This window comes from Pelodiscus sinensis, chromosome 10 (genome assembly GCF_049634645.1).
Source record: "Pelodiscus sinensis isolate JC-2024 chromosome 10, ASM4963464v1, whole genome shotgun sequence".
NCBI classification, from domain to species: domain Eukaryota; kingdom Metazoa; phylum Chordata; order Testudines; family Trionychidae; genus Pelodiscus; species Pelodiscus sinensis.
This window is the reverse complement of record NC_134720.1, coordinates 49,051,900-49,065,332: the sequence shown is the minus strand read 5'-3', so window position 1 is coordinate 49,065,332 and position 13,433 is coordinate 49,051,900. Positions and strand designations below refer to the sequence as shown.

Here is a 13,433-nt window from a genome sequence, read left to right as displayed (position 1 = left end):
TCACAACTCCACTGGCTCCCCGCTTGGCTGGCTCTGGCGATGCTGAAGGGGAATGACAGCCCAGAATTGCCCTTCCTGTGTCTCTCTCTGCAGGCCGGGGGCAGCTGAACACAGGCAGCTCCTCTGCCATTGGACTCCCCTGGCCTGTCCCAGGAGATGAGGATGGCGGGTGCCAGAACCCTCTCCTCTGCTGCACCCGCTTCTGGAATCTCAGACTCCATCTTGTCAGGCTCTCCTAGGCATGTCTCCTCTCCCCCTGGCCCAGACCTTGGGTCTGTTCCTCTTGGCCATTGGGGGCGATTGTAATCCAAGCTTCCCCAGGTGCGCTCTTCCCACCAGCAAAGAGAGTGCTCTTCCAAACGCCAGGGAGGCCTTTCCCCCCTGGTTGGCACAATGTATCCCAGACATGGGCTGTGAGCCCCAAGCACTCCTGCTCCTTCTCCCCATGGCTGGAGAAGCCCTGGCCGGCCCACCCCAGCCAGCCCCAAGTCTTGGGATGCCTCCAGAGCCAGGCTGAGCCAATGGCCTGTCTCCCCACCCCACCCTTGCTAGCCTAGCATTGCCCCAAGCTCCCCTTGGTGGAGCTGAATTCAGGTCTACCGGCTGGAGCTGAGCCCGACGCGTTACCAGCTTCAAGTAGAGAGGGAAGATGGGGCCTTGGTACACAGCGCAGGTGCAGCCAAAGCCTGGGCCAGGAGAGGCTTAGCCTGCCCTGGCCTGCAATACCAGTGCATAGGATGCAGTAACCACCATGGCCCAACCTTGGCCCCAGAGCCTATCCAGTCATGAAGGAGGCTGAGCTGGTGTTACAGAGAGACCTTTGCATCCTCCTTTCCCCGTCAGGCTTCATTGGACTGGGAGACACACCCCGGACAGAGGCTTTCAGCTAATTCAACATTGTTCTAGCAAAGCGGCTCTGGCCGCAGCCTGGTTTGCCAAAGTTCAGCGCAGAGCCAAGAGCATAGGCTGTGAAGGCCAGATGCAACCCTGGAGCAGGGAAGTGGGGGGAGAGGAGGGAGGGACCTTTCCCACCACTCTGGGTCCCTTTTTCCTGGGTGCTGGGAATGCTAACAGGGCAGCTAGCTCTGTGGTGAGATGCAGGTCTGGAGACACCGTTAGGACCAGAGAGGTAGAGGTGGGGGTCGGATGGGCAGCTGAATCCACGGGAGTGGAGAGGATCAGCAACTAGGTCAACGCAAACGGGAAGCGAGCACAGCCAGGACAGCTGGGCAGAGCGCTCCCCAGGCTCGTGGAGGCAGGGTAAACCGCAGCAGCTGCATGAATACAAAACTTTGGCTTGCTTTTGCCCACACTTGCCCTTGGATGGGTCAGCGTGCTGGAGCAGCGAGGCTGATTGCTGAATCAGGGCTGGCGTTCAGTAAATGATGCTTCAGCAACAGACTCTTGGTTAAGCAGGTGAAGAATCAGCAGAGCTGTGAAATATTGTCTATAGGGAGCAACGGTGAAATCAACTTTTCCATTGCACCCCGCTGCTCTCTCTGGTGCTGAGACCGTTGTCCGCAGGCAGGGCCAGTCCAAGAGATTTTGGCACTCTGGCAAATGGCGGCTTTGCCCCCTCCACCTTCAACGGAGAGAATAATGAGACGACTAGAATGAAATTTCTCCTTTATTTATTTGGCACTGAAAATGAACAATGTACAAATAAATATTGTTATTGATTTTTTCCTACTTTTTATTAACCCTAACACAACTATACCGTAAAGGGTAAACCGCCCCATTGCTGGCACTTTGAGGTTTTACCCATTTTGAGTTGTACACAGTGTTTCTGCTCAGTGCTGTGAACAGTATTTGTGGCTCTCCTTGTACAATCTTGCTAAAAGCTTTTGTCAAATTTTTCAAAGTCCCACAATACAACTTCTTCGTGGGCACAGAGTCTTTGGGATCACAGTGCGTCACATGGCAGAGCAGCTGTGGTGGGTCACGGACCGGCCTTCAAGAAGCTGTAAGCAACACTCACTCAACTGTATGACTAGCCAACCCTGGGCTACTGAGAATAAATTAAAAATTAATGGAGATTGCCTATCTCCTAGAACTGGAAGGGACCTTGAAAGATCATAGAGTCCAGTCCCCTGCCTTCACTGCAGGACCAAGTACCATCCCTGACAAATTTTTGCCCCAAATCCCTAAATGGCCTCCACAAGGATTGAACTCATAATCCTGGGTTTAGCATGCTGTCAGCCCACGGTCAGGGCAGTGTGTGTGGGTGTGTCTCCTAAGTCTTTCACTGCTAAGACACGAAGTCTCGTAGCAGCGGGCAGCCCAGAAGGCTGAAAGGAGCCCCAAGAGTTTAACGTCCGTGACTTTACTGCTAGGACCGAGGTCCCGTCACAGAGGGTAGCCAAACAGGCTAACAGACGCCCCTGTGTGTAGGAAGAGCTTATTACACCTTAGATTTTAGCTGCTAGAACACAAAGTTCCTTCGCAGCGGGCAGCCTGGGAAAGGCTGGAAAGGTGCCCCAACGGATCTTGTCACCTGGGAGTGACACAGATCCAAACGCCCAAACTCACCCTATGTCTGTCCCTTTATGACCGGCTGAAGTTCTTTTAAATTGTGCTTGGTTCTATTACAGCAACTGAAGGAGTCAGGTTAAAACTTAAACAGTTACAGGTTTATTAAAGGAACTTATAAATCATATGGTTACAATGGCTATTGCTCTATTTCTTAATGCTAGCATATATATAGATCTTAAAAAGTGGTTACAGGAAAAAGGTAAAGATAGAAAATAGAAATAATGGTACCAAATGACAGCTTAATCTTTAAAGAGCTCTAACACTATGTATATATACTTAATCAAAGGACCACATCCAGGTACAATTTTTACCCCCTTCTGTGCCTCTCGACTCCAGCGTGTCAGGCCAGGTCTCTCAATTCCTCGGAAAGACAAATACGAGGTGGGCGTCCCCTCTGGAACCTCGGGAGGTCAAACACCAAACCCGACCAGCAGATAGGTGGTAGATTGACACACAAAGCAAGTGTGATGCTGGACTCATCTTTATACCCCTGGGGGCCCGTATTCTCTTTCTTATCTTAAGAGGCCAAATTGTACTGGTCTGTTTTGTGGCGCCAGTTCTTACAAGCAAGTTACAAGTTAATTTACACTTGTAAGAGAGGAAGATTGCTAAATTAGGACTGCCGGATGTTCTTGTTGGGCGGGAGATTCCTCCCCCCGCGGACGGTTGTGTGTTCGTATCAATATGGGTTAAGTCAAGGGCACGATGTACAGCCTCTTGGTCAACAATTAGTTTGACCACCCTCCTATCTCTGCTTACAGTTGGTCACGGTCACTGAGCCAGCATATCTAAACCTCCTGCTCCAAGGTTTTCAAAGAATATGCTGTTTTCCTGCTCTTATGTGCCCTGCATAGTTTCAAGCAAAGATGGATGTTAAAATGAAGGTTCACGTCTAGCTACACAGGCCAATGCTCAAACCACTGAACTATCCCTCCCCCGATGGACTGCCAGAATCCATGCGCAGGCAGCAAACCCAGCGGTGCTCTTTGGAAGCTCTACTGGGACACACATGTTAATTGTACTTGCATACGGAGCCGTGCTCCACAATGTAAAAGGAGTAATACAACTCAGCTTCTGACATGGCAACGGTGCACTGTTAGACAAGCACGATACTGGACACTTCTGTAAAAAGTTAAAATTCACTTCTGTAGAACTTGGCACCCCTTAAAACTGGTGCCCTAGTTTGCCAGTATCAGGGCTGGGAAAAATATGGCCCATGGGCTGGGTGCAGCCCACAGACATAGCCCGGAGCCCCAGGAAAGCTCCCAGCCTGCCTTGCCTTCCCTTGCCTTCCCCAGCAGGCTGAACAGCAGCTGCAGGGCCCTGATTGTCTTTGAACAGCTGCGAGCCCCAGGGGAGAGGAAAGAGGCTTTGCCCGCTGCCCCCACCCCAGCACAATCCCAACGGCCCCGTTTCCCAGTTAAATCTTCTGGACAGAGCCTGCCTCTGGAACCCCAGGCCCCCCCCCCCCAACCCTCTGCCCCTCCACTCCTGCCTTCCCACCTCACATAACTCAAACCGTGTCCCCCTCCTACACCCCAATCCCCTACCCCAGGCCACAACCGAAAACCTCTTCACCCCAAGCCCCTGCCCCAGGTCACAACCTCAACACCTGCCCCTCCTCCTGCACCCAAGTCCCCTGCCCCAGGTCACACCTGCCTCCCTCATCCAAACTCCCTCCCAGACCCCACATTCTCTCCTGTATCCCAAGCTCCATCCCAGACCCCGCACCTCCTCCACTAATATCATGGGAGAGTGCGGCTCATAACCACTTTCCAAATTCTTGGGAGTGTCCCCCCACAGCAAAATGACTTGCCCAACCCTGCCCCATATGGTTGGGCTGGCCCTGTGTGCAGGCAGCTCCTGGCAGGAGCCCTGGACAGATTTGCAGGGAGCCTCTTCCTGCCAGTCCCCCAGACTCAACAGAACATCTGGCTCCAAGCAGGATGTGTGGTTTCCGCCTCTAGCGCGCCAACGTGTCCTGCACCGGAGAAGGCAGACCAGGGCAGCTGACATCAGCAACATCCAAGCCAGGGCAGAAGGGTTGGCAGGAGCTGGGAAGCCATTAGCCCAGGCTTTTCAGGTCTCAGAAGGGGAGAGCTGCAAGGAAGGGAGAGGATGAAGAACAGCTGGACTAAAAGAGAGCTGGCAAGGGGGATGGGGGACTCCAAACTTGTGAGCTTTGCCTAGAGCTAAAGTTGGGCTGGGGAGATCTCACAGCTCCTTGCAGTGAGGCATTCTAAAGGAGCTCACTAGGAGTTCGGTGTCTGTATTACTCTGCTGCAGGCTGTAACCCCAGCTCTGTGCCAATGCTGGAAGGGACGGGTGGTAGGTGAAGGCAGGGCTGCAGGAGGCAGGGCTGCAGGAGGCAAGCCCGTCCAGCTCCACCCCTTCTGCCAAGGCCCCACCTGCAATGGGAGCCAAGCTGGTCCCCTCCCCCTGCACTGCGGGGTGAGAGGTGCACGGCCTCAGCCTCCCCAGCCCTGGATAATGGCAGGTAGCACGTGGCCCCAACCTCCTTGGCCCCAGAACACGGGGAGAGTGGGCACTTGGGGACAGCAACACTCCGTCTCCTGTAGACACTCTGGGGGCACAGTGTGAACAGCACCGGGCAGGCGCTTTGGGGAGGAAAAGCTTTCCCCTGCCCAGCACACCAGCTGCCCATGCCGGAGGATCTGACTCAGCAGGACAGGGTGGCTGGGCGCCCCACAGAGCAGGGCTTAGTATTTCAGCACATCAAGTGAGAGTCGCAAGGGGATCTCTCATGGCCGTCTGTGGGGCCCAATCTTCCTACCGAGGGGAGCAGAGTTAGACCGCACCTTCGGCTGGCTGTTTACTTGGTGCTGTACACAGCAAGGAACACAATATCCAAAACCCCTGCCCTGCGGCTGTCACAATCCATCTGCCTTTTCCTTTCTAGATCCCCGCCCGAGGCTGTAACCTTGCTACTAACATTATCCTGGACCCTTTGTTCCATGCCCAGTCTCTTTGCTGAGGCAAGCTCAGTCCAAGCCGCTGCTCGTATGCTGACACTGGGTTGTCTCCAGTCTCCTCTATTTTTAGCAGGAGGGGGGGGTGATTTATTTCTCTGGAGCAGTCCATTGCTCAGCGACGTCATTCCTAGCGGCTTTATTTCTATCTGCCAGCATCCAGCAGCCTGCCTCCACCGCCGTCAAAAGCCTGCGGTCGGCCCTTGCCAGCAGACTGACTCACAGGGCTTGTGCTAAGGGGCTCTTGAACTGCTGTGTAGACGTAGATCTCAGGGTCTCCGAGGGCCCCGGAGCTCGGGTTGCAGCCTGCGCCCAAGTGTCTTCACCACCATTCAACAGCCCCTAAGCTCAAGCCGTCAGCCAGAGTCAGCTGGCCTGGCCTAGCGGCTGGTTTTTAACTGCAGCGTAGACAGACCCGACAAGGTCAAGCACTTGCCCAAGGTAGCGCCGCGGAGCCCAGTGCCGCAGCCCGGAAAGGTTAACAAGGCCGGAAGGCAACAAAGAAATGATCGTTCTAACCATTGCTCCGGATGTAAATGGTTATGCAGTACTGGAACGGGAGCTCACCGGACAACAGACCCGCACGCCAGAACGGTGCCGGGAACACCGGGGTGCTGTGGGGTCTGGCAAGTAGGAGAGAAACCCCATGTCTCTGACCGGTCCTTGGCCATCAGAGCGCCCATCGCACTTTCCTAAGGGTTACCATGTTAACCACAGGGTCACGGCCAAATTCCAACACTGGCTACTGCGCTCCGCTTCCCTCCAGCCAGTTCGGTTGGCTAGAACGCGCCTCCCTGCTTCTTGCCCCAAACTGTTGTGCACGGTTACTGTGAGTTACCAAACAGCCGCTGTGCCCCTCCCCCCAGAATGGCTGTACCACTAGTGAGGGGGACACTGTCCATATGACTGCTCCCCAGCCTGTGGAAGGGCTGTGGCAACCCCTCTCCGCCCCAGGCCCTGCCCCTCCCTCCCCTTCTCTTCCCCAACCACGCTACTCCCCATCCCCCTTCTTCCCCCCTCCTCCCCAGACCCTAACGAGAGCAATGCAGCCCTGGATGCTAGCAGGGCCGGGGGCCTGGCACAAGCAGTAGCCATCCACCCCCTCTCACTGGCTGCAGCCGGGGGGTGAGGAGAGGAAAGCAACACGGCCCCAGCCACATCGCTCTGCTTCCTGCCAGCAACTGCAGGGACGGTCCTGCGCCTCCCCTGAGCAATGCGCCAGGAGAGCAGAGCGAGCTGGGGTCGTGGTGCTCTGTTTCCCCTGGTGAGTACACGGGTGCCACACCCCTGCCATGGGCACCAGGCTCCCTCTCCCCACTAGTCTCCCTAGATGCCCAGAAACTCTGGCCACACTGGCTATTGCCAGCCCCTTGCTCCTTTGGGAGGGGGGCACGTGGCCTCCACTGTCCCCCACACTGCCCCTGCCAATGGTGGCTGAAGTGTGGGTTTTGGGTCTCTGCTCTTCAGGAGCAGGTGCGTCAGCACCGCGGTTTGGTGACAGAGCCCTCACTCCCAATGCCTGGGACACATCAGGGAGCTGAACCCACCGGAGTTTCAGCTAATGCAGAAGGTGAGGTAAAGCCATCAGCAGTCAGGGCTGCTGGTATCAGGGCTCTGAGCCTGATTCACTCTTCAGACACTCCAGCACCAAGAAGCTTCTCTCCCCAGCAAAGCAAAACCTGACTGAAGGCTGCTACTTGCTTCCTAGCTGTAAATAGGCTGCTAATTCCACCCAGAACATGCCTCAAGTCCCATCCAGTGATATCCCTCAAGGCCTTGAGCCACCTGCTGGCACCGGACCCGGGCACATTTGTCTGTGCTCACACCTGCTGCCTGAGAAAGGCCCGGGAGGCTTCCGGGGTGCAGTGTGACGAAAGAGACAATGGAATCTAACGAGGAAAGGATTACCCAGCTGACACAGCCATCTTGCTGGGCATCTCCCTCTCACCTTCCTAGGTTAGGACCAGTTCCCGTCAGACTGGCTGCCAGGCCTGCTCTGGTGACAAGCCCGGCACATGGGGGTTCTTCACTAGCTCATGCCAGCCCCTAGTGCATGGATGTGAGAGGGCTTAGGAGACCCCTTCACCACCTGCTGTGGCTGCACACAGGGAGATCCCCCCCCCCCGGGTCCCCTCTTTTCTCAGGTGATGGGATGGCAAAGAGCAGAGAGAGGAGTAGGGGAAATTCAGACTTTCATGTCCCAGGTGGAGCTTGAGGTTCCCACAGGCCTATGTCCCTGTGACGGGGCACGCCGCCCCCACACAGCGGCCCGCCCCGCACTCAACCCGCGATCGCCCTGACTCTCCTGGGCACCGCCCGGAGAGCGCGGCAGGACTGCAGGGCCTGCTCCTCCGCCGCGGCCTGGATAATGGGCGGCGCGGCGAGGGTGGGGAACGTCGGGACGCCGACGTACGGTGGGGGAGGAGCCCGTTGACGCGGCGCCTGACGTCATCAGGGCCGGACGCCGGCGGGGATTTTAAAAACAGGCCCGGAGAAGCCAAGAGGGGGGTGGAGTGGTAGGAGGACGGAGGAGCAAGGCGGAGGAAAGAGGGGACGTAGAGAGAACGGAGCGGAAAAGAGCGAGAAGGAGGAGAGAGCGGAGGAGGAGGAGAGGCACGCAGCACTGGAAGAGGGGAAGTGGGGTAGCACGAGTGGTGAGGGTGACCACCAAAAAGGGGAGCCTGAAGTCGACGGGGAGCAGCACGGGGCTCCCGCGTTACAGTCCCAAACACAGCAGTCTGACAAAGGAGATCACAATTTCCTTCAGTAACCCTTCACTGCTCCTTGTGATCAGTCAGAGTCACCGGGAGCCAATGTGAGGCCTCCACACAGCAACGCAGGAATTGCCAGACTAGATCAAAATGATGGTCCATTCTGTGATCAGTAGCAGGCGCTTCACAGGCAGGTGCAGGAGACCCTGCTGAGGGCATGGGATAACCTACCCCCGGGAAAATTTCCTCTGGAATCCCAAGTCAGAGACTGGCAGGACGGTTTATGCCCCCCCTCCCCTACACGGTTGGTTTGTTTAGGGGCAGCTGTTTTAACCCCTCTATTCGCTGTGTGTCCAATCCCTATCTGAATCCTGCTAAACTCTGAGCCACAAGTCTATCCAGTGACAGTGCGTTCCATGGGCTGGCTGTCCATTAGCTTTAAACGTATTTCCTTTGATCAGCTTTGAATTTGCCACCACTTCATTCCAATGGATGCCACTTGTTTTAGGAGTAAAGGTGGGGATAAGCTCCTGATCTACCTCCTCTGAGCCACTGAGGGCTGCTTCCATCTCTCACTTCCCCTTTATTTCTGCAATATCATTTCTGAGGTGGAGGGACGAGCTGTGAACATAGTATCAGAGGCATCCTCATGGCTCCCACAACTTCACTCTTCTGGCACAACAAACCTTTCTACAACCAAGGTAAACCTTGTCGGTGTGAAATAAACTCTCTTCTCTTTTGCTCCAAGTACAAGGGGTCACTCTTTGACCTGCCTTCTCTAACAAACAGAGAGGGCTAGAAAGACTAGTTAAACAAATTCCAAACAAAATCCTCCACAGCACACTAGGGCTTTTAGTTTCATGAATGAGCCATGAGACAGCACTGCTAGACTACAGGTGCAATGCCCTGGGTGCTCTAGGACTGGGACCACCATGGAGAAAAATTAATGGGTTCTTCCCACTCCCACAAGCCTCTCGCTCACCATATCCCTGCTGATCAACTCCTCCTCCTCCTCCCCCCCAAGCCAGGGCTGTCCCTAGCAGGGTCTGGGGCAACCCCCTCCACTATGCCAGGTGCAGGGCCCAGAGCAACATCCCTCTCTGCTCCTGGCTCTACCCCCACCCTCTTCCATTTCCCCAAGCCCCACCCCCACATTTCCCCACAGCACCCATTGCCCAAAGTACCCTCACAATGTAAGCTGGGAATTACCAGGGTGGGAGGAGGGCTGGCATGTGGCAGCAGCAGGGGTTAGGTTCCTCCCACACTCACTGGTGGCAGGACCTGAAACAACTTGGCAGCTTGTTCTAATGCCCATTTCCCAGCCTGCTGTGCTCCGCTTCACCTCAGCAGCGGGAAGGGGAGCAAGCTGGGCACTCCGCTTCCCGCTGCCATGGTGAAGAGGAGGGGAGCAGGCTGGAAGATGAACAACAGAGCAAACTGACTGGTCGCTTTGGCTCCCGCCGCCCCAGTGAGCGCAGGGGCAGGAGGGAGCCCAACCCTTGCTGCTGCGCCACACCAGGTCCTCCACAAATCCCCCACGTCACCTTGGGACCCGTGGGTCCCATCTATAAAATGGTTAAGGGGGCTGCCGCAAGGCCCCCCAAAGTGCAGGGTTTGCAGCTGCTCCAAATCATCTTACAGACAGGATGGCTCTGCTCCCAGCACCTTCTGCCTGCCTTGGAATTGATGTTTCCTGGGATGCAGGAGGCTCTGGGAGGGTGGGGAAAGAGCAGGAATGGGGCACATTTTGAGGAAGGGGCCAAAAGAGATAGGGAAGAGGCGGGGCAGGGCAGAGCAGGAATGGAGTCTTGGGAAAGGGATGGAGTGTGGGGTGGGGCCTGGTTCAGAAGGAGGGGAATCAAGCACCTCCTAGCCAGAGGCAAAGTTAGTGCCTATGTACACCATTACAAGTCCACTAGAGGGCTGAGCCCATTGCTCACTACACGACAGCCAAAGATCATGATGACATTCTGTCATCCAGCAGGAAAAACTTTTATAGATAGACACACAGACAGGTGCCTGCCTCACTACATGCTGTCTGTGCCTATGCACTGTGAACACACCTTTAGTTCTAGCCAATCCTTTTCCCATCACAGTCCTGTTTTTTGTTCCAGCTACACCAGACTAACACGGCTGCATTTCTATCACTATTCTAGTGGCAATACAGTTTGCATTTCACAGCCCAGCACATCAAGCTCCGCCTCCTTCTGCATGGTGGTAACAGCATCTCCAATCCCAAATGTTCAAAAAAATCATGATCCAGTTTTACCAAAAAACCACGACATTTTGTAACAATAATAGACCTGGTGTTCTTGCCTGCGGTGGGGTTTTTTTGTTTTTAGGTTGTGCTGGGGGAGACTTAGAAGCTTGTACACTTCGAAGCTTTCTCCACAGCCACATGGCTAGAAACGTCTCCTTTAAAAAGGGAAGTCAAAAAAAGTCCTCACCCGCGCACTTGACCCTGGGAGCTGGGACAGTCAATAAACAAGAATGAGCAGAAGACGCAGGTGAAAATCTGGAGCGCTGCCATCACTGCAATTGCTGGTTCCCCAAAAAAGGCACCAGAGGGGTAATGGTGCAAATCAAATGCTCCCTTGGCAGGGACCGGCTGGGCTCCAGGTTGCACGGGGTAGCTCTGCAGGCAGCCAGCAGGGCCCGGCCTGGGCAGCCTTAGCGGGGCTGCGCTGGAGGATTCCACCAGCCACGGGAACAGCCGGTCCCATTACAACGCGCCCCGGCCCACGTGCTGCTCCAGCGCAGGGAGCAACCGCTTACGGAGCGCACGTGCCACGCCAGTTTTCTTATTGGTGGGCCGCGCCGCGCGCATGCGTGTCAGGGACACCCCCTTCGCATTGGTGTGTCCTCGCCGAGGCGCCGTCTCCTTCCGGTCTATTTGAAAACATGGGATGGTGGGCGGGCGAAGCCGCGGCGACCCGGAAGAGGATGCGGCGGAGGGGCCGCGTGCGTGAGCCAGGAGGCCGATCATGGCGGCCCGGGGCTCTGGGAGGCGGGGAGCCGGGTCGGGGGGAGCCCGGGGGCCGGACCCGCAGGAGGAGCCGCCACCCCCGCTGCAGGCCGTGCTGGTGGCGGACAGCTTCAACCGCCGCTTCTTCCCCATCTCCAAGGACCGGCCCCGGGTGAGGCACCGGCCGGGACCCTGCCCCGCCCCCGGAGAGATCGCCCTGGATCCCTCTGCGCCCGGCGGAGAGACCGGGACCCCTCCCCCCGCCGGAGCGTCCGGGACCTACCTACTTTCCCGCCAGAGACACTCAGACTTCCCCCCGCCCCCCGCCAGAGAAAGCAGCTGGGACCTGCCCCAGCTGGACAGACCGGGACTCCCCCCCCCCCCCCCCTTCCCCTTTCCGCCTTCCTACGAACAGAGACCGGGTAGGACCCCTAGATCCCCCTGGGAGAGACCCCACCTGCCACCTCCTGGCTTCTTTCTAAGTGCTGCCTCAGCCCGCGATCCTCTCTCTGAGTGTGGGGCGGAATCATTCTGAAAGTCCCAAAGCTCTGCAGGGGATCAGAGGGCAGCTGGGTTTTGTTCCTAGCTCTGTCCTTGCTTCGCTGTGGAACCTGGGCCAAGTCCCTTTTGCAATCCGAGCCTCAACTTCCCTGTCTGTAAAATGGGGGCTAATTATACTGCTGTAGCACCTCTGGGGAAGGGTAGTGAGTTATTCCTAAAGCTTTTCAGCAGCCTAAGAGGTATTTGTGGTATTCCCTGAGAGTGGCAGCTGTGGTGGGAGACACATATAAAGCGCACACCATCCTCTGGCTGTTTCTTAAATAAATTATTTCAAGAGAATAGGTCTTCAGAACAGAGAATACTCATCTGCATCTCTAATAACAAACATAACAGGCTTGACTAGAAGAAGAAATTAGAATCTATGTGCTAATTGCCAATGCTATACTATAATTTGTAGTTAATAAAACAGCTGAATAAAGAGATGTTGAATCATGTGCTGAGAGTGGCCAGGCTCAGATTTCTGGAGAGGTTTCGCTATACAAAACATTGTATTATTCGCTCCCATGTGATCCTTCTGGTTGAGAGACAGGTCTTCGATAGGGATATGAAGTACTAGTCAACAGGCTTGTCAACTAGTCACTCCTCCCCCACACACATACTTTGCTGCCTCTATCAGAAAGAGGCAGAAGGGGGGCATGAAGAAGGGTACTTAAAAGAGGCAATGTTGCTTGGAGCCTGGGGCCAGAGCCTGGGCTCCGCACAGCACTGCCGCTTTGAAACGCCAACACTAGATGCAGCCCAGGGCCAGGTGGGGGGGTCCCCAGGCTGCACGCAGCATTTCAAAGCGACAGCGCCGCATGAAGCCTGGGATCATCTGGGGACTCCCTACTGACCCCGGGGTTCCATGCGGTGCTGCTGCTTTGAAACGCATGGGGAGCCTGGCATCAGGCTCCTCATGGTGTTTCAAAGTGGCAGTGCCGCATGTAGCCTGGGATCAGCTGGGGACTCCCTACTGACCCCGGGGTTCCATGCGGTGCTGCTGCTTTGAAACGCATGGGGAGCCTGGCATCAGGCTCCTCGTGGTGTTTCAAAGTGGCAGTGCCGCATGTAGCCTGGGATCAGCTGGGGACTCCCGGGCCCTACACAGCACTTTTGCCTTTGGAGTATAGCAATAGCCCTTGCTACACTTCAAAGGTGGGTCAGTTAGTTGATACTTAACATCCTTGGTCTTGGAGGTGAAAGTTTTTGTGATAGCTTCCAACAAGAAAATATGGTTGAAAGAGTTGTTGAAATCTGTGGGAGACATTTTTAGTTTATTGAAGTTGTTATAAAAAAAGCTGAAAGGTGCCTTGATTACAGCATATAAGCACATTCATAGGGCTTTTTCATATAGAGGAGAAAAACAGAACATGAACCAATGGCTGGAAGTTAAAGCAAGAGAAATTAAAATGAGAAATAAAGCTCATATTAACAACAAGGGTAATAAACTATTGGAACAAACGACCAAGGGAAGTGGTGGATTCCTCATTTCTCCGTGTCTTAAAAGCAAGACTGGATCCTTTTTGGAAGACTTGCTTTAGCCATACGCATGTTGTTGGGATTAATATAGGAGTCACTGGGTGAAATTTAATTTGTGTAGGAGGTGAGACTAGATGATCCTTCTGGCTTTATACTTGTTGAATCTGAATTTCTTTTTAAAATTCTTACATAGGAATTGAACTAGATTAAGAAGCA

The 13,433-nt window shown here is 55.0% G+C and overlaps 1 protein-coding gene across 1 annotated transcript in view; it reads left to right on the top strand.

Moving 5' to 3' along the window:
- The first annotated feature begins 11,164 nt into the window (after positions 1-11,164).
- Positions 11,165-13,433, top strand: part of EIF2B5 (eukaryotic translation initiation factor 2B subunit epsilon) — a 33,045-nt gene continuing 30,776 nt past the window's right edge. Inside the window, exon 1 of the mRNA XM_006138450.4 lies at positions 11,165-11,370. Coding sequence (XP_006138512.2) covers positions 11,218-11,370 — 153 coding nt within the window. The 5' untranslated portion in view covers positions 11,165-11,217. The remainder of the gene's footprint in view (positions 11,371-13,433) is intronic.